The 24,116-nt window shown below is 30.6% G+C and overlaps 1 protein-coding gene across 14 annotated transcripts in view; it reads right to left on the reverse strand.

The window, feature by feature from the left end:
• LOC127291230 (putative sodium-dependent multivitamin transporter) overlaps nt 1-24,116 on the reverse strand; it is a 425,330-nt gene that overhangs the window by 328,418 nt on the left and 72,796 nt on the right. For 7 of the 14 annotated variants that reach the window (XR_007844561.1, XM_051320216.1, XM_051320213.1 and 4 more), the window contains 5 exons: nt 23,296-23,587; nt 20,136-20,186; nt 20,008-20,046; nt 19,542-19,741; nt 12,100-12,321 (listed from right to left, as the gene is read on the reverse strand). The exons of 2 other annotated variants lie outside the window; for them this stretch is intronic. Coding sequence is in view for 11 of the 12 variants with exons in the window: in XM_051320216.1 (XP_051176173.1) it covers nt 12,100-12,321; nt 19,542-19,741; nt 20,008-20,046; nt 20,136-20,186; nt 23,296-23,563 (780 nt within the window). In the remaining variant the exon portion in view is untranslated. The remainder of the gene's footprint in view (nt 1-12,099; nt 12,322-19,541; nt 19,742-20,007; nt 20,047-20,135; nt 20,187-23,295; nt 23,588-24,116) is intronic. 5 more of the 14 variants (XM_051320221.1, XM_051320222.1, XM_051320214.1 and 2 more) reach the window with 4 other exon arrangements.

Here is a 24,116-nt window from a genome sequence, read left to right on the forward strand (position 1 = left end):
ATGAACACAACGGAAAATATGAAAAGAAAATTGAGAATGAAGTTCCTCTCGTTCCATCGGATGACTTAGTTAAGTCCGTTAACAAAGAATAAAATCCGAAAAGCATAACACTTTGTACTAACTGCTATCAACCACTTGGAAAAGGCAAAGTTCATAACTGCAGTAGTAAGAATTTAACTGTGAAGTCAATCAAAACTATTTTACAAAATATACCTCAAAAGCAAGTGGAGCAAGTTGTAAGTTCAGTTGTAAGGAACATAAAGAGTACGGAAACTACCGAAGATTCGTCAATAATGCTGAGTAATGAAAAAGGCAAACCAACAGTTTTTTATACGAAGCCTGCTTTAAACAAAAGTAATCTGTTTTCCAACGAAGATCTGAATAATTTCGCGGTTAATTCAAATACGTCAGTCCGGGGTCTCAAAAAATTGACCAATTTCATACGTTGTAGAGTAGGTCGTAATGCAGTTCCAAAAAATTATGCCGAGCAATTTTCAAAAAAGCAAAGACAATTAAGTGACCTTTATGAAAGTGGTACTTTTTTATTTGATACATCTAGTTCAAAGCAGGAAAGGCCCGTGATTTGGTCCAAAGCTACAGATCTTGTGGAAGCGGTTGTGGAAGCAAGAAAGTTCATCTGCTTCTATTCAGTAAAAATGATGGCAGATGGGGGTGGAGGTTTCTTCAAACTTTGCCTGACAATACTTCCAGAAAATTATTCCTCTGAAAATTGTCCAGAAGATGACTTCGAAGAACCATCGAAGAAAAAAGTGAAATTATACGCTGAAGGCGGATCTGCTGGTTCAGAAGCAAAATTAACAAGCGTGAAGAAAACCATCATCCTCTTTATCGCTCCAGACATAAAAGAAACGTATGAAAATGTGAAAATTTTATTTGATTTGACGGAAATAAATAAAATTTCATTTAAATTAGTTTGCGACTTCAAATTAATGTTACTGGTCAATGGGATGCAAACAGCAACGTCTTCATTCCCCTGTCCGTACTGCTTCATTACTTTTAATCAATTCCGTTGTTTCACAGGTGATTATTCTGAAAATCATCATGGTGATACAAATGTTACTCTTCAAACGTACAGAGATTTAAAAAATGATTTTCGTAAATTTTAAAGTCTAAAAAGTGTTAAAAAACTTGCTCCTGAGTGCCACAGCACAGTCAATCCTCCTCTCACTGACGAGGATGATAACGTGTGCGTGCTTGAAAAATGCGTCATACCCGAATTGCATATTCTTCTGGGCTTTGTTAATCATATGTTTTTGGACGGACTGGTACCCATCCTGACAGAGCCAGTAGCACTTTTGTGGCCCAAAAAACTCAATCTCGTTTCTAAAAACTATCATGGACGGCAATTCGAAGGCAACGCCTGTCGTATTCTACTTAAATCTGCGGATATGCTCAAGGACACGGACATTTGTAGCAAAGTGGGTGAACTACGTTTCTTACCATTCATCAACGCTTTTAAGGTAATGGATAAATTGGTCGAAAACAGTTTTTCAACTAGTAAACTCGGGCCAGACACTTCACAACACCTGGACAATTTAAAAAAGATTTTTCCAGCAACAGACATTTCGAAGACATTAAAAATTCACGTTTTGACAGACCATTTCATGGACTGTTTCAAGGTTTTAAACGGAGATGGACTAGGAAATTGATCAGAACAAGCCGGAGAGTCGATTCATCACTAATTTTTAATTCACTGGAACTGACGTAAGGTATCTACTATTGACAATCCATACTACATTGATAAGTCATTTCATCGGAAAGCTTTGTAGAAACATAAAAAATTTTGAAAAAGTTGCCACAATAAAACTTAATAATATTGTCCTTCCTGCACGGTGTGGTGTATACAAATGAATTTTATCATTAATCATATGCAGTTTAAAGTTAGGGACAGTTTGGGTAAATGGGGACAAAATTCCTATTTTTCACAAATTAATTAATTTTATGCAGCAGAAATAAATTTAGATAAGCTTTAAACGCATGAAACTGACTGTTCTTATTTACCGTAAGATTTAAAAGAAAAATTTAATTTGGGGTAAATAGGGACAGCATAGTTTCTAAAAAAGGTTTAAGAAAAACGTTTTCTTAAGTATATTACTGTATTAAGGGATAAAAATACTTGAAAGAAATTTTTAATAGGGCGGACAAACTTAATTTTTTTTATAATTCGATTAAATTTGCTTAATTGATATCTTTTATTATTTTTTTATTTAAGTATTTTGTCTCGCATTTCAAAGAAAACAGACATAAAAATCATACAAAATTTTTTTCTTATTCCTTATGATTTCCTTAACAAAAATCCACTTGAATTTTTGATTTTTGTCGATTTGGTTAATAATAACAAGTTTTCCCCATTTACTCCGAGTTTTCAAATTTTTAGGGTTATTATTAACCAAATTGACAAAAATCAAAAATTCAAGTGAATTTCTGTTATGGGAGTCATAAGGAATAAGAAACAAATTTTGAATGATTTTTAAGTCTGTTTTTTTCAAATGCGAGACAAAATACTGAAATAAAAAAAAATTTAATTGGTTCAACTATTATATACCTACTACAATTTTTTTTTTAAGTTTTTCCATTCCTTAATACAGTAATATACTTAAGGAAACTTTTTTCTTAAACCTTCACTATCACAGACGAAATAAAGAATCCAGAACTTTCTAACATTGTGAAGCGATTTTAAGTTCATATGGGCCTTGTAGTAAACAAAATAAGACTTCACCCTGCATGGATCCTGAGATGGGTCAATTAAATGTATTGCTGACAATTCGATGATCGTAGCATATAATCTTTATTTGAGAACAAAATTTAAAGGTCATATTTACTGTGCAATAATAGATATTATATTATTATAACACCATAATGTTGAAATAGTAATACAGTAATGATTACCTACAAAAATAATAGTATTATTTTTGTGAGATCAAAATTCTAATAACTGTCCGTCAAATAAAAATTAATTTTTTATAAAAAATTATAGATACCACGCGCGTTTCTTTTAGCTAGTAATATTTATTAAATAATTTATAAATAATTATTATATTATTATTTTACTTCTATAATTATATATGTAATAAAAGTGAAAAATTGTTGTTAATATTGAATTGGATAGAGTACGGACCTACATCTCTAGTAAAATTTTAGATTTAAAAAGACAAAATAAGAAACAACTTAAAAACTAAAAATCCAAAAGCAACATTAAACAACAAATCCACAACGTGTTGATTCCGATCAACAGGAGTTGTCTGCAAATGCTTAAAATTTAGAGGAAATTGAAGGCCAGGAAACGGCCGATCCCTCCGAACGAGATCAAATTTCTGAATTAAATGATTCCGAACAGGAACGTCTCGAATCTAACGATGAAGAAGAAGCTAATGATGCCGCCAAAGATTCTTCAGACCATTTAATGTCTGAAGAAGAAGCTGCCGATGCTGCCAAAGATTCTTTAGGCCCTTAATGTCTGAAGTACTCAATCAAATTGAATTTGATTTTAACGAGTTAAACGATTTTAATTATTTTATTACAATACAATATTTTAAAAATTAAAAAATTAATTCTTTATTTAGTAAATTTTACTTTTTTTCTTTTTCTTTCTTTTATTTTTTTCTTTTTTATTATTTTAGTGTTTTAAAAAATTATCTACAGCAATAAAATTTAGTTCAGTTGAGCGTTCAAAAAACTCGAGACGAAAAATTCAAATATTCAGTTTGGCATTGTAGTTTAAAAATTATTTCTTATTCTTATATTTAAAAAATGCATAATACTTTTTATCAAAACGATGTGTCTATGAAAATATTGTTCTTTATTAAACAATTTAATAAAATTTTTGTTTCAAAAATAAATATGACTGATTAACTGATTTTCCGTTAAATAGTATTTACTGATAAATGACATTATAACTTTAATCATAACATTCTCATTAAATGACACCATAGAAAAATGTTTCTTAATCGTATATCTCCAATTCATAACAGTTTGTGAATCGGCAGCAAAAAATTGTTTCATTCCTATTCAAGTTTCTGATTCAATGGATATTGTAAATAATCAGTTTTAATCTGCCTTCGTCTTTTAAGAATGCAGATTCACGAGATGTTGTTAATCAATAAAATTTCTACCTTATCAGATATGATTAGGTTAATAAAATACTTATTGGGAGAAACCTATTTACCATCGTAACTACAATATTAAATTCAAAACAAAATTACCATCCTCACTAGATATTTTCTAAGTTGTTAATATTGACGTTGAAAAGTCGTGTGCATGGTTTCTGAATTGAATGGAATCGGGTCTCTCTGTAGCTCAATTGGTAGAGCATCTTACCGGCAATAAGAAGATTCTGGGATCATACCCCAGCAGCGAGAGGCGATCCACTTTTTTCAGAAACCATGCACGAAAATATTTGTACGACTTTCGTACATACAAATTTGACTGTTGGTCAATAAAATTTCTACCTTATCAGATATAATTAGGTTAATGAAATACAAAAATAAGTGCCTACATCTAGGGTTTTGTGGCTTTTTAAATTCAGATTAAAAGTTATTTCTATATAATAAACAATTTATAATTACATTATTTGTGAATTGCTATGGTTGCTATGGAAATAGTCGCTATGGAAACGATTGCCACAGGGAAAAAAATTTTACGACGAAAACGAGTTATTTGGGAATATAATTAATATGAAGGAACGAAACATCCAACGCTGTGAATAAGTTTCACCGCAGTAGCCGAAAATTTAGCCAATTTGGCTATATTGCATTTAGAGTTCAATCTTTCTGGTCAGTCATTTTGTCAATACAATATCGCTGGTTCATTTTTGACGAAATGTTTAATTGTTATGGCTAAAAAATTATCAGATGCCATGGTATCGGTAGCCATTAAAGCGGTTGCCATGGTAATGGTTGCTATGGAAATGTTTGCCATTAAAACGGTTGCTATGGTAATGGTTGCTATGGAAATGGTTGCCATGGTAAAGGTTGACATGGTTGAATTAATTACTTTTTAACTACACTGTATAATTTAAAAATTTCTCAATTAAATTTAATCGACCTGTTTTGAAAAATTTATTAGAAACAATTAATAGTCTTTATTAAAATGCGTTAAATTAAATTATATAAATAGGTAAGGTTTAAAGGTATTTAAATAAATTTTTTATCGAGCAAAAAAAAGAGAATGGCGGCACTGCAGCTGTTCAAACTTAGTTCCTTAATTTTGCGCCGTGGATTGCCCAGGTCTTTGTAATTGACGAAAATCAACAAACCAAATTACTTTAATAAAATAAGTTATTCCGCTTCGAACTAATTTCGATTGAGCAAAAGAAAAAAACTAATTGAAGACCGAATTCATTTCAATTCAGACAGGCTTGACTTGGTCGGAGCTGAAAATAATTTTCACCTTCAAAATGTTGTTCTTCAATGAATTTTAGACGACAATTATTTTTTTATTTTGCTGAAAAAAATTTTTTCTTTAAGTTATAAGGAGTTCAAATATGTAAGTCCAGAACTTCGTTTTGTTTAAAATGAAGAGAAAAAATCTTAAAAGTGATGTAACTTTTTGAGTAATTAAGATAATTCACATTTTTCTTTTGTGTCTGAAAGGACTTTTATTCTTCTTTCGAAATCCATTGGAAAATTTAAAAAATATTTTAAAATAACAAAATTGCGGCCATTTTACTAAAAAACTTTCATTTGAAATTACTCAAAAACCCCACCTGTTTTTTGCTCAAAATTTTTTTGGGAATTGTGTTCATAGGGAGGAATATTTCCCACAAGAATTTAACTAGCGCCTGATTCTGGCACAAGAGAAATAATTTTTTTTATATTTTTTAAAAGAAAAACATTATTTTTCTCAAAAAATACACTAGATATAAAAAATGTCTCAGATAAAAGTTGTTCCTCGTTAAAAAACCTAAAAAAATGTCTGTTCTCATTTTTGTCCATCTTGTGTTTGTTCAACAATATTTGCAAAACATGGATTAAAAGCTCACATATATTGCTTTTTAAATATCATTTAAAATAGTTTCATAAATCTGTTTGAAATAGTTCTTTTTTGTCTTTTTCCATAGCAACAATCAAATAATAATTAATAATCATTACTGTCACATAGGTTAAAATTGTTAATTTTTTGTGTTCAGTAAAATAATAGCGAGTATTAATATTAAGAAATTAAAGAATCAGTTATTATTTTTTAAAAAGCAAAATAAGGTATGTTTATATAATTTTTGTATTGTAATGTGACTATTATTATTTTTAAATATGAAAAGGTCTTTCAGGTCTTTTAACGAGGAACAACTTTTATCTGAGACATTTTTTTATATCTAGTGTATTTTTTGAGAAAAATGATGTTTTTCTTTTAAAAAATATAAAAAAAATTTTTCTCTTGTGCCAGATTTTTTCTCTTCATTTTAAACAAAACGAAGTTCTGGACTTATATATTTGAACTCCTTATAACTTAAAGAAAAAATTTTTTTTAGCAAAATAAAAAAAAAAGTGTCGTCTAAAATACATTGAAGAACAACATTTTGAAGATGAAAATTATTTTCAGCTCTAACCAAGTCAAGCCTGTCTGATTTGAAATGAATTCGGTCTGAAAATTTTTAAATATTAAAAAAAAGAACTTTAAAGTTCTTTTTTTTAGCAACAAAAAAATTTATTATATATGAAGTTTCGCCATCATGTTTTATTGCTAAAAATTTTGTTTAAAATTGATATAAGTGAAATTTTTGGTTTTTATAAATTTAATTTCATTTTCTTAAAGTACTTTGACTTTAAGGATAACATTCTCATCACGGCACTCGCATTTCACGCTCGAAAATTAGAAACATGCAATAGGAAAAGAATAGGGCGTTACAAGCATTAAAAAACAATTTTTTTAAATTCTTGTTCAGTTTTTATAATTTTTTCAAATTTTATCCCTTCAGAATACAGAAAACAATGATACCATAGATTTAATTAAACTCGACGGAACAAAATAATGCTATGTGGAAGTTCGGTATTGTGTTTCTATTTCAAGCCAAGGACATCATTGGTCATATTGATGAAACTGAAGCGGAACCAAATAAAATCGAAAAACTAGCTGATTGGAAGAAATGGAAGAAAGCTAACTCCCAAGCAGCAGTTATTCTACTTAGCTCTGTAGAAAAGAATTTGCACCCAAACCTAATCAATTATGCGACTCCAAAGGATATATAAGACAAATCTTTATACGGTGACTCAAGTGAAGACGAGAAACAAAGTGCGTGGGAACAGTTTTACGCGTTCAAATCGATAGCTCTACAAATCGAACAATTAGAAAACATTTGCAAAAAGCTTGCATATGCGGATGACAAGCCGTCCGATACTGCTGTAGAATTGAAATTATTAAGTAGTTTGCCCCCGAATTTTTCACCTTTTCGAATGGCTTGGGAGTGTACTCCAAAAGCGGAGAGAATGAAAGAGACCTTGATAGCAAGACATTTGCGAGAAGATAAGTGTCTCATGGAAAACGACGAAGCATCGTCACTTGCACTGCAGATTCAAGCGTTCGATCTCAAGAAAAATAGCTACAGCAAGCCTAAGCCTTCAGGAAAAAAAAGTGATAAGAAGCAGAGGATAGAAGAACTCAAAAAGCGAACGAAATATGCCTTCTGTAAGGAAAAAGGACATTGGGTACGAGAATGCCCGAAAAATTCCAAAGCCAGTAAAGGAGAAAGTGGCGTGTCTAAATCTTCAGCCTACGTATGCAGCGATGTTACAGCGACATCTCTTTTGAGCACCACTGAAAGCGTCGAGAACCTCTGGCTAGCCGACTCCGGTGCAAGCATGCACATAACCTTCCGTAAGGATTTTTTTATTGATTTGAAACCCCCCAAAGAAACTCACTTTGTCAAAATCGCAGATGACAAAGTATTACAAGAAACCGGTATAGGAACAATAATAATCCGTGAAAAATTGAATGGAAAAACTTTTGAGAGAGAAATGCAGAATGTTCTTTTTGTGCCAGAATTAAAAAGAAATCTATTTTCCATAGGAACAGTAAACGACAAAGGTTTCGGAACGGACAAGTGCAATCGCGCGGGGTTCGGTACGGTAAACTATTTCGCATGTTGTTTGAAGTAAAAAAGTCGTCGGAAAGTGAGTGCAACGTCGCGAGAACTGTTAAAGCAGAGGATAAGCTAAAACTATGGCACGAAAGAATGGGACATGTGAACATTAATACTCTCATTAATACGAGTAGAGTATTTGACGAGAAAAGTTTTGTGTTGGACAGTGGTGGCGTTTTTCAGTGTGAATCGTGCGTGATAGGTAAACAATCTCGAAAAACTCATTCTACAGCTAAAAGAAGCAGTAACTTCCTACCTGGAGAAAAGATGCATACTGACGTCTGTGGTCCAGTCAACATTGAGTCTCCGCGAGGCTCAAAATATTTTCTACTGATCAAGGACGACTGCACCAATTTCTGGAAAGTATATTTCTTACGACACAAATCTGAAGTTTTTGAAAAATTTCGTGAGTTTGAGAGGTTTTCGAGAACTCAAATGGGAAACAATATCAAGTTTTTACGTTCTGACAATGGAACAGAATATATTTCTCAAGAGCTTCAAAAATTAGTTAAAGAAAAAGAAATTGTTCATGAGTTTTCTTCTCCATACATGCATGAACAAAACGGTCGGGCCGAGCGAGAAATGAGAAAGATCGTTGAAAGCGCGAGATCAATGCTCTTAGGAAGGAACGTTGATAAGAAATTATGGACAGAGGCAGTTAACACAGCCACTTACGTTTTGAATCGAGTGGTCCCGCAGCAAGGTGAAACAAAAACACCTTTTGAGAAATTTTACAATCGCAAACCAGAAATCAAGCATTTGCGAGTTTTTGGTACTGAAGCGTACATAAATATTTCGAAGGAACAAAGGAAGAAATTTGATCCCAAAAGCAAGCGAGTTACCGTTGTCGGCTATAATGGTGATTCATCAAATTACCGATTATGGGATTCAAATTCACGCAAAATATACACCAGCAGCGATGTAGATTTTAATGAGCAAAAAGAAAATTCTTCTAAAAATGATGCAAGCGACAAGATTTTTCGAATGAAGATTGACTTCGGAAATGGCGAGAATCTTGAAATGCACGAGCCTGAAAATGAATCGGACGAGGACGAAGAATTTCACGAGTTTGAGAATGAATCTGACGAGAATGACAAGATAAATCAAGGACAACAGCAGCAGGATGTCGTTCAAGGAGCGCAGCAGCAGCTCCGTCGAAAACGCAGCCGAGGGTCGTCAACTTCGAAATAGGAGATTAATTATTGCCCCTGATTACTATGGAGCCCCAGTTGCCAATATTGTGGATTCCGTGCCATTAACCTTCGAAGACGCAATGTCCAGTCCAGACGCAGAGAAGTGGAAAGTTGCTATAGAAGAGGAAAAACAGGCATTAAAGGACAACAATACCTGGGATTTAGTTAGCCGAATTGCCGCAAGGAAAACGAACCATAGGATGTAAATGGGTATTTACAATCAAGAAAAATTCCAACGACAATAATATCCGATATAAAGCAAGATTGGTGGCTAAGGGTTTCACTCAGCCGGAAGGAATCGATTACTCCGAGACCTTTGCACCTGTTGTGAGATACGAGTCAATCAGGATATTATTGGACATTGCAGCAAAAGAAAATTACGAAATGGCCAAATTCGATGTTAAAACAGCGTTTTTAAATGGGGACCTTCAAGAAGATATTTACCTGCAAGTTCCAGACGGATTAAACAACGGAGAAAATAAGGATTTGGTCTGCAAGCTACCGTAAAATGGGGTAAAGTCTGCGTTTGCGGGTAAAGTCGGCCGGCGCTTTAAACACTTAAATATTGTATTTCATTTATTAATTTACATTAATTCTAACTACATTTTTAATAAAACTCGGATTTCTTCTGGAAAAAAGTAATAGTTAAACTGTAAAATGATTTAAAGCGCCGGCCGACTTTACCCCCAAACGCCGACTTTACCCCATTTTACGGTACGTCGAAGCTTTTATGGATTAAAGCAATCTTCTCGTTGTTGGAACGAGAAATTCGTCAAGTTCCTGAGAAATTACAACTTCATCAACATCGAAAGTGATAAGTGCGTGTTTGTTGGTGTAGTGGAAAACTGTCAAATGTATTTGGCATTATATGTAGATGATGGCCTTTTAATTAATGAAAGTAAAAGTGCGATCGATGAAGTGCTTCGGTATTTAAAAGTCAATTTTCAAATAACAACAGATCAAGCCAAAGAATTTGTTGGAATGGAAATTAGTCGTGATCGTGGAGAAGGAACTCTATCTGTAAGCCAAGCGTGTTATATTGAGAAAATTGTAACGAAGTTTGGTATGGAGAGTGCTAATCCCTCAAGTGTTCCAGCAGAACCTGGATTAAACTTATGTAATACCCAGAACAACGAAAAGAGTGAATGTATACCTTATCGCACTGCTTATCGCGAAGCAATTGGTTCGCTTTTGTTTGCAGCCAGAGTGAGTCGTCCGAATATCGAGTTCGCAGTAAACTGCGCAAGTCAGTTTCTAGATTCTTTTAGACAGGAACACTGGCAAGCTGCAAAGAAAATTATTCGGTACATGATAGGCACACGTGATTTTGGTATTATTTTCGGAAACAGTGGGAGTTTTGTAAATGTAATAGGGTTAACAGATGCCGATTACGCTAAATGTTTAGATACGTGGAAGTATGTTAGAAGCGAGGAACAATTAGCAGATATTTTAACAAAGCCTCTACAAAAAAAAGCAGCTTTGTTATTTACGAGAGAAAATGGGTGTTGTGAAACTTTCAAAATAAGTGTGAGTGTTGAATTTCCAGCCATGAATATTATTTTGTATTTTGAGAGATTCAGTTGCTTCCTTGAGTGAAAGTGTATGCGGGTGAATCTTTTCCTTCATACCTGACCTGTCCTAACCCAACCCCAAATTTTGTACCTACTCTGTACCCAGCAAACCTCCTTGAGCATGCTTGAGTGAGTCAGTTAGTACACCGTAAGCAATCATAGAAGACACTGCGTCTCTAGATTTTTTATAATTGTCAATTTACTTGAATAAACATTTATACCTATTTGAAGCGTATTTCCTGCTCGTTTTTATTTCGCAAGTAAAACCTTCAACACTTCTTTCATTCAAAGAAAATTTCTTTGATTCAAAAAAATTTTCTTTGATTAAAAGAAATTTGTGCATTAAATCATTACTATTAAAATAATAACTGCACATAAATTTTCTCAACGGATTTCGAATCCTTAGAGTTTTAAGAGTATTTTAGGATTTTTTTGAACTTTTAAAAGGCGCAGAACATAAAAAAAATTAATTCTTTGTAAACAATTTATAATTTCAAACGGAAGTCTATTTCTTCCCCTTTGTGTAGCCGTTTGATTTATTGAAATCGGTCCATTCGTTTACGAGAAACAAGCATTTGATTAAAAAATGACAAAAAAAATCATTTTGCAATAACTTCTGTAAAAAAAATAATTTTTTTTCTCTTGGTAGAAACATTTCTGTTGTCTAATAGAACTGTTTTTTCCTTATTTCGATTTAAAACAAATATTTTTTATTTTCTGTGCTGATTTCACTAATTCTGACCTTGTTATTTTTGAGATATTAATTAGTTAATTATTTAATGTTAACAAAAAATGAAATATTTTATGAACGAATAAAGTTATTGTAATTTTGACTCTACCAAATGAAGGGTGACTTAAGTCCGCATCCAACTTATGAAGTATTTTGGATTAGTGAATTAATAAAAAATAATTAGCTAGCATTGTAATTTTGTATTAACAATCCACTAATCCAAAATACTTAATATAGGGCTCGTTGGATGCGGAATTATGTCAACTTTCATTTAGTAATGTCAGAATTACGATAACTTTATTTGTTTATAAAATATTTCATTTTTTATTAATATCAAATAATTAATTAATTAATATCTTGAAAATAACAAAGAAGGACATTTCAATATTTTTTGTAGTAAAATTATACATTTTTAACTTTCAAAAGAAAAAAAAATTTAAAAAAAGACCGACTATTTTTTTATATATATAAAATATTTGTTTTTAATTAAATGATACTCATAAAAGTTACCTCATAGACACTTGTTGCTTGAAGTTTAAAAAATACCGGCAAATATGCATAGCATACAATTGGAGTTCCAATTACATATGAAATGTTTATAACGACAAATTGTGTTCCAAACGTGTAATTTTCGGAAGAAACTCCTAAAAGAGTTACTGCTGACATAAAGGAAACCATAAGTGCCATGCCGATTGTAAAAACACTCATCGATCTATTTGCTGTGTAGTATTCCTGCGAAAATTAATATAAATAGTAATATCATTATATTTTTTTGTGCAAGAAATATAATCATTATTTCATAATCCTAAGGTGTTATACCACCCTAGAGTTTCAAGAAATGAAAAAATTTTGTTACCCAAAAACGTTAGTATATTTTCTAAAATTTCAAAGTTTTCTTTCTATCAGTACGACATTTGGCAAAAAAATAATATTTGATCTGCATAGTACCAGTAACTGTTTTAACCCTCTTTGCGCCCTCGAACAAATTTTTCCAAGGGTGCGTTCACGTAACTCTTACTCTCACTTAAAAATTTTTCACCCTCACTCAAAAATTTTTCAATCTCACACTCACTCATAAATTGTTTCTTGTGTGAATGTGAGAGTAACAGTGAAATAATTATAAATGAGAGTGAGAGGCAAAAATTTGAATGAGAGTAAAAAAATTATAATTGAGAATTAATTGGAAAAATTGAGTGAGAGTAAGTGTGAAAAATTTTTGAGTGAGGGTGAGATTTAAAAGTTTGAATGAGAGTGAGATTCGAAAAAATTTACTCATCCTCAAAAATTTTTCACTCTCACCCTCTCTTAAAAATTTTTCAATCCTACTCTCACTCAACAATTTTTTAATATCACCCTTTCTCTTAATTTTTTCACTCTTGCTCTCACATTCATTCAAGAAACATTTTTTGAGTGAGAGTAAAATTTTAAAAAATTTTTGAGTGTGGGTGAACATTTTTTAATGAGAGTGAGAATTACGTGAACGCACCCCAGGCGCGCCTTGTAAGGAAAGGATTTTAACCCTAGAATGGAAAACTAGGGTAATTTGGAACCCCACGCGAAATTTCAGTTGCGATTACGACTTAACCACTGGTGTTTTTGATTCGGGATCCTAATCATAATTCATTTTATACATCTGACAATCGATTTTGGTTAGATACAGCTATAGATATGTTTCTGGAAGTGATTGGACCGTCAAATTTTCTTAATTTTCGTCGCTTAATTTTTTAAAAAAGATTTATATTTTCAAGTAATGCAAATGGCAATATTTTATTCCTAATAAATGTCTCTGTTCATCTTTTTAAAACTGCTGGATATTTCGAAATTAGCCATATTGTTGAGAAACTGTAATAACACAGGCCTGCAAATTTTGGTCACTTCTGTTACAAAGAAAGAGGAAGGTGATTCTTATAGTTCCTAACGTCCGTGAAAATATTCACTACATGAGAATTAAGGGCTAATTAGGGCTGTGTGTCTTGAATTTTGGGCTTTGATTTATTTAAGAAAAATGAACTTCTAAGTGGCAAAAACATTTAGGGCTCATTAAGCCCTTTAAGAATACTCTATATTATTAGTTGAAAAGTTTCAGTTTTTTAAAAGAAGTCGTGGTTCCGGCCTGCTTCACATTGAAGCTGGCCGGAAACACGCATAACTTCTATGGCACTGCTCCTATTAACTTCTAAGTGGTTAAAAAATTTAGGGCTCATTCAGGATTACTAAAAAAATTCAATAATCATAACTTTTAAAGTAAGTTAGGATGAATAGTAGGGGTGTGCTAAAAGCTCGAATAACCGAGCCGAGCCGAAATTTTTTCGAGCCGAGCCCGAGCTTGGCTCGAAGTATCATATCGAGTACTCGAATTTTTACAGTCATGTTATCCGTAGATAATAACCTTGTATAAATTAATTCGATGCCCCCGTCGATCTGTGTTATGCAATTATCTTAAATTCGACAAAGCTGTATTCAACTTTCAAACTCTCTATTCGTCCCAATTCAATGGACAAACTTTTGAGATTTAATCTTTTCAATTCGTCGGGGCTTCACTGAATCTTGCATAGCGATAAATATGAATTGAATCTTGCCAAAAAAGTTAATTCATTTTAATTCATCTAAATTAGTTTTTTTCTCAGAAGGGAGAAAAACAATAATAATTAATAATAATGTTACAATAATAGTTTGATTATTAATTATTTAATAATGATTTAATTTTTAATTTAAAGTTAAATATTTATTTCAAGTATGGTGAATTGCAAAATTAGGAAAAACTCCATTATGTAAAAAGTTAGTAAACAGCAATTGTCCTTTGTTTAAAAATTGTTTGAACAAATAAGTTTATTTTAAATATAAATCAGTGTGCAAATAAAGTTTGGTAAATTGCAAAATTTGTGAAAACTACTTCTTCCGTGGTAAAATCCTTAATACGTTTGTAAATAAGAATAATATTTATTTATACAAATGATAAAGTTATTATCATAACTTAAATTGTTTTGTGACAAAAAATACATATTTTGATTAAGTTAAAGATTAAGTAAAAAAAATGTACTGTTTCTGATTTTTTTGCAATACCTATATTAAGTAGAAAATATTTACTTCACCCCGAACAATTGGCAGTGGTATCGTACGTACATGAAAGTTTATAGTAACTTCAGTTTTCAATTAGATTGATGCTACATAACTATTATCCATGTTTATTGATAAAGGTTTTTTCTAATGTTCATGAAAATATTTGTCATAATAGTGCGCAAAACCTTAATGCAGCTTATGATTTCAGGAAAGCTAATATAGCTGGTATTGTTACCTTATTAAATTCAACTAATTGGAATTTGTTACTGAGTGATGAGAATGTTGATAACGTTGTGACTATTTTTTAAGAACATTTGTATGATATTTTTGATATTCATACACCACTGAAACATATTGCCTCTTCGAATTTCCCACCTTGGTTTTCAAATGAATTAAAAAACTTGGTTTATGATAAGAAGACTGCTCATTTAAGTTATACTAGAAATAAATGTAACACAAATTATTTAAAATTTTCCAAATTAAGGTCAGAATGTAAAAAACTTTCTAAAATTTGTTACAATAATTATATATCAAATGTTGAAAAATCTATTTTGGATAATCCAAAACAATTCTGGAACTATGTTAAATCTAATCGTCAAGATCATAACATTCCTACACATATATGTTTTATAAGGATGAATCTGGTGATACATATTTAGAAATTTTTAATCTTTTTGCGAAACACTTTAAGTCACTGTACACATTACCTTCTGCTAATGTCCCAGATTTAACCTTCAATCATAAATTTGATGTGAACCTAAATTCAATAACAATCAATAGAAATGATATTTTCAAAAAAATTTAAGACTTAGATGTCAGTAAGGGGCCAGGTCCCGATAGAATTTCTCCATTCATTGTAAAGTCATGTGGATATTCGTTAATTGAACCTTTGTTTATAATTTTTAATAAATCGCTAAAATATTGTGTTTTTCCATATGAATGGAAGAAGGGAATGATAACTCCAGTTTATAAGTCTGATAATAAAAACAATACCCAGAACTATAGGCCTATAACAATTTTAAGTGTTTTTGCAAAAATATTTGAGAGTATAATTTATGATAATTTTTATACATCGGTCTCTGAAGCTATAATTGATGAACAGCATGGTTTCGTCAGGGGTAGATCCACTGTAACAAATTTGGGTATTTTTACAACCTTTTTAACAGAAATATTAGAAAGGGGATTGCAAGTCGATGTTATCTATGCTGATATATCGAAGGCGTTTGATAAGGTGGACCATAATATACTTATAAATAAATTGAAATCACTAGGCATTTCTGACAACATTGTTCTTTTTTTCAAAAATTATCTTTCTGACAGGTATCAGGTGGTAAGCGTTGGTGGTGAATTTAGCGATCCTTTTGTAGCAACCTCTGGGGTATCACAGGAATCACGCCTAGGTCCCTTAATGTTCATTTTATATATGAATGATATTAAGCAAATATTCAAGCACTCCTCGTTCTTACTTTATGCTGACGACCTCAAGTGTTATAAAGCGATTCATCCGTCTACCTTTCAAAAAGATATTTTGAAGTTACAAAAAGACTTAAAAAGACCCCAAAAATGGTGTGTTAAAAATCATTTAAGTATAAACATTAAAAAGAGTTTTGTTGTAAACTTTTCGAAAGGTAGTGCAAATTTATATTTAAACAACTACACTATTGATGGTCATATTTTGGAGAGAGTGGAGAGGGTGCGTGATTTGGGTGTTGTATTTAATAGTAATTTAGTATTTAATGATCATATTACTGAGACTGTTTCAAAAGCCTCTAAAGTTTTGGGTTTTATAATGAGATGTGCCTCTGTTTTTCATAACATGTTAACCATCAGGACTTTATACCTGACGCTTGTCAGAACAATTATAGAATATGCATGTATCATTTGGGCACCTTTCTACGTCTTCCATATAATCAGAATTGAACGTGTTCAGAACAAATTTCTTAGATTTGCTGCGAGATTGCTCAATAACCCCTTTGACGTGCATACACATGATTACAGGGAACTTAGATCGGTATTAAATATACCATTATTAAATTCACGGTTCTACTTTGCAGATATGGCTTTTTTGTATAGACTAATGAATGGAGCTATCTTTTGTCCTTCACTTCTTTCTATGATAAATTTATCAGTGCCCAGAATGTTTTCTAGGCGATATACATTGTTTTCGGTGGCATTTCACAGAACTAATTATGGTAATAACTCATTGATTGCTAGACTTAGCAGAGAGGCTAAACGAAAACTAAAATATCTTTTCTTAAGTGGCTACCTAGATTTAGTAAAATATAGTATTGTAATTTTTAGATTTAGGAGTACTTTTGTACGAAAGGGCATGTCCCGTTATGTTCCAAATAAATAAATAAATAAATTATTTGACAACATTTCCATATAATCGATTTTTTATATCATAGAATATTTATTTATTATAAATTTTATTTTTAAGAATTTTTATTTGATCATATTTTCATTTGTCAGAATTTTCATTTTCTCTAATTTTCTTTAAACACAATTTCTATTGGAACGAATTTTAATTTTATAGAATTTTATTAGAAAGAATATTTTTTAACCTAATTTTTATTGCTTCGAATAATAATTTGATAGATTTTCCATTTAACCTATTTTTCACATGACAGAATTTTTATATAATAAAAATTTCATTTGAATGAATTTATATTTCATGGAATTTTTAATTATCAGAATTTTTATCTTTTAGAAATTTTATTAGAAAGAATAATTATTTAGATGAATTTTTTAATTGGTAAATTTTTATTGAATAGAAATTTTTTATACCCGAATATTTATTATGTTGAAATAGCTTGTGACAGTATTATTATTATGATGAATATTTATGTAGTATAATTATTATTTAACTGAACTTTTATTCGATAGAATATATATATGTTAGAATTTTAGATTGTCATAATTGTCATATTGTCAAATTTATATTACATACATTAGCCATAAAAAGGAATTTTCATTTGTCCGAATTTTTATGTCATATAATTTGTATATGAAAGAAATTCTCCCTAATAGTTATTTCTGTAGTGAGATTCCCATCACTGGTTGTGTATTACCGACTGTATAGTAAATGTAGATAGCGCTTCTCATCATTTCCTTCACAAACGAGAAGTTTTCCCGTGAATTTTAAATGTGCTTAGGATAAAATGTAAGGTAAGTGAAAATACTTTTGAATAAATAATTTTGAATACATGTTTTTCTTTTTTTTACTGATTTGATAATTTAAAAAGTTAATAAATTATTTTAAAATCAATTGCTATGAATGTATATAAATAATTTTTTTAATCAATTGAAATTCAAAATACAGTATTTATTTGTTATATTTTTTAAAATACATTCATATAAAAGGTTTCCTCCGTCCTAGTGTTAAACAAAAGAAATATAGGGTTATAAACAAGGTTACAGTTTCGAATTTCTAGATATTTGAAAAAGAAATAAAAAGAAACACAAATTTTATTAAATGTTAATGCATCTTTTTTATATTTTTAAATTCACAACTTAATTTTTAAACATAAAAAGGGAATCATTATGCAATAAATATAATAATGTCTTTCCATTCATGGAATTATGGAATTCATGGAAAATATTAACTATGAAGTTAATTGAATATTTTGCAAAATTAATTTCCTTCTATTGAATAAACGGGAAACACGTATAAGCTTTAAAAGTAGTCTGTTTAATTTTATATTACCATGAAATTGCTGTTATTTGATTGTTTTTATTTAATATAAATTCCATTTAACAAAACTTCAATACTAAAAAATTATTACTGAAACAAATCGGACAGAATCATTGATTTTTCAAATTTGCATTAGACAGAATAGTCATTTTTAAAAAAAATTTATTTTTCACAATAAATATTATCCTATCATAAAAAATTAATTTAAATGACTACATATTTATTATTCTGTCTCAATGAAAATTCAAGAAAATAAATTCTTGTTGCATTTAAGGATTCTGCAAAGCAACATTAGTTTTTTTTTGTTTTACAATAATTATTTATTATATTTTTAAAAGTACATTCATAAAAAGAGCTTGTTTATCTTAGTGTTAAATAAAATAAATATATAGTTATAGACAAGGTCGCAGTTACGAATTTCTATTCATTTTAAAAAAGAAAAAAAACAAATTATTTAATTATTTTGTTAAATGTTATTGCATTTTCTAAAAATATTTTTAAATTCACAACTTAATTTTTTAACATAAAAAGAGAATTATTATTCAATAAATATAAAAATGTCTATTTTTTAAAATATTCTTTTTGGTACAGCAACTGCCCCAAACGAAAAATTTCTGTATTCTGTATTAACTTCATTCATATAAAAACTCATGGCAAATATTAAGTATGAAGTTAATTGAATATAAAAATCTTTCGTTTGGAGCAGTTGCTGTATCAAAATTTTTTCAGTGTATGAATTTTGCAAAAAATTACAAAAATTTTTTTGTTAATCTAAATATTATGAAATTGAATTCTGCATATACTTTAAAAATGGTTTAAATAATTGAAATATTATATCTTTATCGAATTAAATTGTTTTAAATTTTTAAAACAAAAAAAATAGTTTTTAACTATTGTTAAATAATTTAAAAATATTTTTAAAATAAGGGTGAAAATACCCAGATAGCACAACTTCTTGCTGGGTAATAATAAAAATTAAATTATATTTTCTAAAATATTTAGATCATTTGCGTTTTAGATAATTATAGTTCAGCAAATAAATATAGATGTAATGTTGTAAAACTAAATTAGAAATAGAATGTTAATTCCGACACGATATTTTTTTAAATATCAATTGTAAAGCATAAGTTTCCATTCAATTGACGATTTCAATTGTAAAAAAACGTAAAAATATAGAAATGTTGGTAATTATACATACACTTTGGGGTATTACTTTTTGAGTACAATCATACTCCCTTCTGCAAACTGGACATTTTTTCCTCATAGGATCATCTTCATCCCTTGCAATATTTTGAGCCTCATATGATACGCAACATTCTTCACAAGTTGCCAAGTGTCCACAAGGACGAAAGCAATATGTTGCTTCGATGTTACGGCAAATACAGCAAATGACTTGGACTATATTTAGGAAAAAATGATATATTTTATTACATATATATATATAATCTTGGTGCCGTCTCATGTCTGCGTAAAAGCGTTAGCAGAAAACGCAGACCATGTTACTAAAAGAGAGTAACATATATTATTGTCTCTTTTACTTACATGGTTCACGCTTTCCGTTGACGTTTTTATACAGATAAGAGAAACTAAATTTATTACAATTTTATTTTTCTTTGATTTGGCTTATAAATTTTAATAAAGAAAAATTTAAAAATTCATATTACCTTGTTCATGTTCAGTAATTTCTCCTTGAGGAGCAGCAACTATATTTGTACAAAAATAACAATTGTTTAAATTTTCCTTAATAGATGTATTATTAATTTTTTAAGCAACAAACAAGTAAATTTTTTACCTTCGAAATTCTCCTCTCTACGGCGATTTTGATCGAACTGCAATTCATTATCTGCATATATTCAAAAATTGTTAGTATAAAATCGCTAGAAAGTTAAAGTTTAAATTTTTGTGGTCATTTTGCTTCCTAATGGAGATTTTAAGAATTTTTTTTATAATAAAAACAATAGTGAAACATAGAATTTTTTAAATTCATTAACTTTGTTATACCGTGGATGTCCCAGTTGCCGTCCACCTAAAACCTAGTTTCCGTCCAGTTTAATTTTCAAAATAACATTTATAAAAAAATTATTTTCTTTTATTTGTTTACTTAAACTAATAAGTCGATTGCGTGCCAAAAGGAATAAATTATTGTTAAAAAATAATTTAAATTACTATACGAGATATTTGTAAAATGGACGGATACTGGGACATGGACGGTCATTAATCGAAAAAGGATTCCAAATATTGAAAGCGATACGTTTTTTTTTTTTTAATCATATTTCTTTTATGAGGAAGCAATTGAATGAAAAATTATATTTATTATAATATTATTAATTTTAATGATTTCGCCCATTGGATCGTAAGAGTACCATTATGTCAAATCCTGTTCATGTGTGTGAGTGAGATACTCTTTATAATGCATATGTAAAATTTCCTATTGTTGATCTGATCGTACTCTTACAGTAATAATTTTATTATTTTGTGGTATTAATATGTTTTATTTGTTATTAATTGCAAATAATATTACGGACCATGGATGAGCTAAATAAAAAACCATTTTATTAATATAAAAACAGTTATTTTGATAAACATGTAACATGATAAAGTCTAATATCCTTATCACAATCTTTAGAGAAATGGAGAAATACCGAAAGACAAAGACAAATTGAAATGACATGAAGAATCATGAACAATAAAGTTCAATTCTCACCCTCTTTATTCTGCCCCTGATGGACATATTCTGCAACATCTTTGAACTCGCTATATATGTATATGAAAATTGAAATTAAATTAATGCCTTAGCTTTTATGGAAATATGAAAAAAATTTAAATCTGTAAAAACATAAGTTAATTTATAAAATATTAAGCTTCTGCCTTTCATAAGTTATTCTCAACTCAACAAAACATTGTTTTTAAAATTAATCATATTGGGACACATGAAAGACAAAGGGTCAACAATTAAATTTTAATTTTTCGAAAGAAGGTGAAACATTGGGTTTCAATAATTAAATATTATATCTTTATCAAATTAAATTGTTTTAAATTATTAAAACAAAAAAAAATAGTTTTTAGCTATTGTTAAAAAATTTTAAAAAATTTTAAACATATGGGTGAAAATACCCAGATAGCGCAATTTCTTGCATGAACCTTGTGACGGTATTATATGACAAGATATGTAATATTACACTGCAATATTAGAGCACGCCTCCGGCAAGAATAAAAAGTTCCGCCTCACATCAACCTTGCATGGAAATTTCGAGACAGCATTACGTCGTAATATTGAAGCAATTATGCAACGAAAGTCTCGGACAATATTACATGGTAAGCTTCGGACAAGATAAAATTACAATTTCCGTTTTAGTCTAAAATTTTAATGCAAGCATGAAATAATATTGATGCAATATTGCACCCCAAGATTCGCTTCTATATTGTAATGATCTAAATTTGTGTTGCCAAAGGATTCGCTCGCCGGATGGGGACCGAGTCCTTGTGTTCACTTAATTCTTACTTGTGGCGTGAAGCGCCATCAATTTTAGCCTTATGGAACTATTTGCGTACTATGATTGAGAGGAGAGGTGTAGTCAATAACGAGTCTTTATTTAAAACCTTCGAAAGATTTATATATTGTAACAAAAGGAAGTTAAATGAAGGTACAAGGAATATATGAATATAAAGAATATAAAACAATATGTAAAACAATAAATAGACAAATGGCTCGATATAATGCAAATAATAACTAGGATGAGTAGGTCATCCGAAAATCTCGAGTGACTGGACAGCACCGCCCTCTACCGTATTGTTCTGGCCAGTTTCTTTTCTGAAATGATACAAGGTACCTTTAATATTCGCGATCGCGTTCACCAGGAGTTGATCCCGTATAAATCCAACATGTAAGTAAAGCAATTCAAGGCAAACGTAAACTAGAACGTGCACTGTGAGATAATCGTTTCCAGAGAAAACTAGAAAAGAAACGATTGGGTTGAAGAATCAGGTATGTACCTGATACTCTTGCCTGACGTAAACTAGGAAAATTAAGGAACATCTCTGGGCAATATCTTAGACCAGGGGGCACCCTGAGTTAAAGATACGGCCATGAGCTTCGCATCCAGGTAATAGAGATTGCCCCTCTACTCACCTGGGGCGGTGAACGAGAAAGGAAGTACCTATCTCTACGTCCTCTCGCGGGAGCACCGACAGAGAAGTCGCGAAGACGATACTCTAGGTTCTTGGTAGTGACGTCATACTCGCATCCTCTCGCAGGAGCACCTACAGAAAAGTCGCAAGGATGACGTTCTAGGTACATGAAGGTATCTTCTCGGTCTCTCGCAGGAGCACCTACAGAGAGTCCAAGTTGATAAGGAACAAGAAGGTAAACTAAGGTTCACTTGACACGGAAGCACCCATAATCAAGTGTACCATACCTTGCATTACCTGAATTCAATGAGGAGCGCCTCAATTAAATCCAGGTAGCCAGGAACTAGGAGTGAGAACGCTTCCATCTAGCCAGAGGTGCACCTCAAAGCCAGTCGGAAGACGAACTGAGGAAAAAGGTGCGAGCCGCCAGGTATATACTCTCGCTAGGTAGCCAAAGGCGTTAGCGCGAGGTGGGGGAAGAGAGAGACGCTGCTACTTACGCCGTCTACTTTCTCTCTCTTCGCCGGGCGAGTATTCTTACGATAGGCCTATCGTTACAATATAAAAAATATTTTTAATATGCGAATCTTTGGGTGAAATATTGCCTCGATACTACAACGTAATGCTGTCTCAAGATTGCCATGCAATGTTGACGTTTTAATCTTGCAGGAGGCTTGCTCCAATATTGCAGTGTAATATTGCATGTCTTGCTATGTAATACCATTACAAGGTCCATGCAAGAAGTTGTGCTATCTGGGTATTGTTATTATTCTTATTATTAAATAATTTAAATATTTTTAATACAAATAAAGAAAAATTCTTACGTTCAACATCAGCGTCATTGTTAGAAAAATTGATTAATTCTAACATGTCCTCTGTTTCAAATCCTTCAAGACTTACATTGAAATACTCAATTCTCGATTCTGCGTAAATTCCACGACATTGATTAATGAATTCAGTTTTTGTGATTGTTGACAACTCTAAATTATTCAATGAATTTCTAATTCTTGATATACTTCGTCTATTTAATAATTTCAGTGCATTAATTCCATTTAAATATTCATCGTCGATTTTTTTTGTTTCTGAACCCATGAGCTTGTATTTTGCAAAGTGCTACTTTAATTCACATATAAAATAATATTAGAATTTTATAAATTCATGTGAAAATAAACTTATTTAAACACAAGAAAGATAATTTAAGAGTGTCTAACGGTCTCTGAAATTCTTTGGCAAGGAGAAACCTTTAATATATTATCGCCCTATAATTAATAATCCGAAAGATTGTACGAATTCATAAAAAAATGCGATTGAAAAACGAGAAGTAGGAAAATAATATTATGACAGCTTTATTATATCGCAGATATCATTATATTTGGTTCCTACTTTTTGTTTTTCAATCGCATTTTTTTATGCATTCGATAAAACTTAGAAAAATTAAAGCCAATAAAAACTTTTAAATAATAAAAACGCAAAGAAAATTAAAAAAATATCGACAAAAGTTTAAAATTCCAAAAGACACAGATGTCACAAGTGATATGTGATATATCGAGCCTTTTTAAATTTTGCATTGTAAGTTTGTAGAAAATTTTTATAGGAAACTTAAAGAAAACTTGCAGCAAATTATTTTGCAATGTAAAGTTTAAAA

The sequence above is a fragment of the Leptopilina boulardi genome, unplaced genomic scaffold, assembly GCF_019393585.1.
Source record: "Leptopilina boulardi isolate dan_hultmark-lab unplaced genomic scaffold, ZJU_Lbou_2.1 LbouV2_13, whole genome shotgun sequence".
NCBI classification, from domain to species: domain Eukaryota; kingdom Metazoa; phylum Arthropoda; class Insecta; order Hymenoptera; family Figitidae; genus Leptopilina; species Leptopilina boulardi.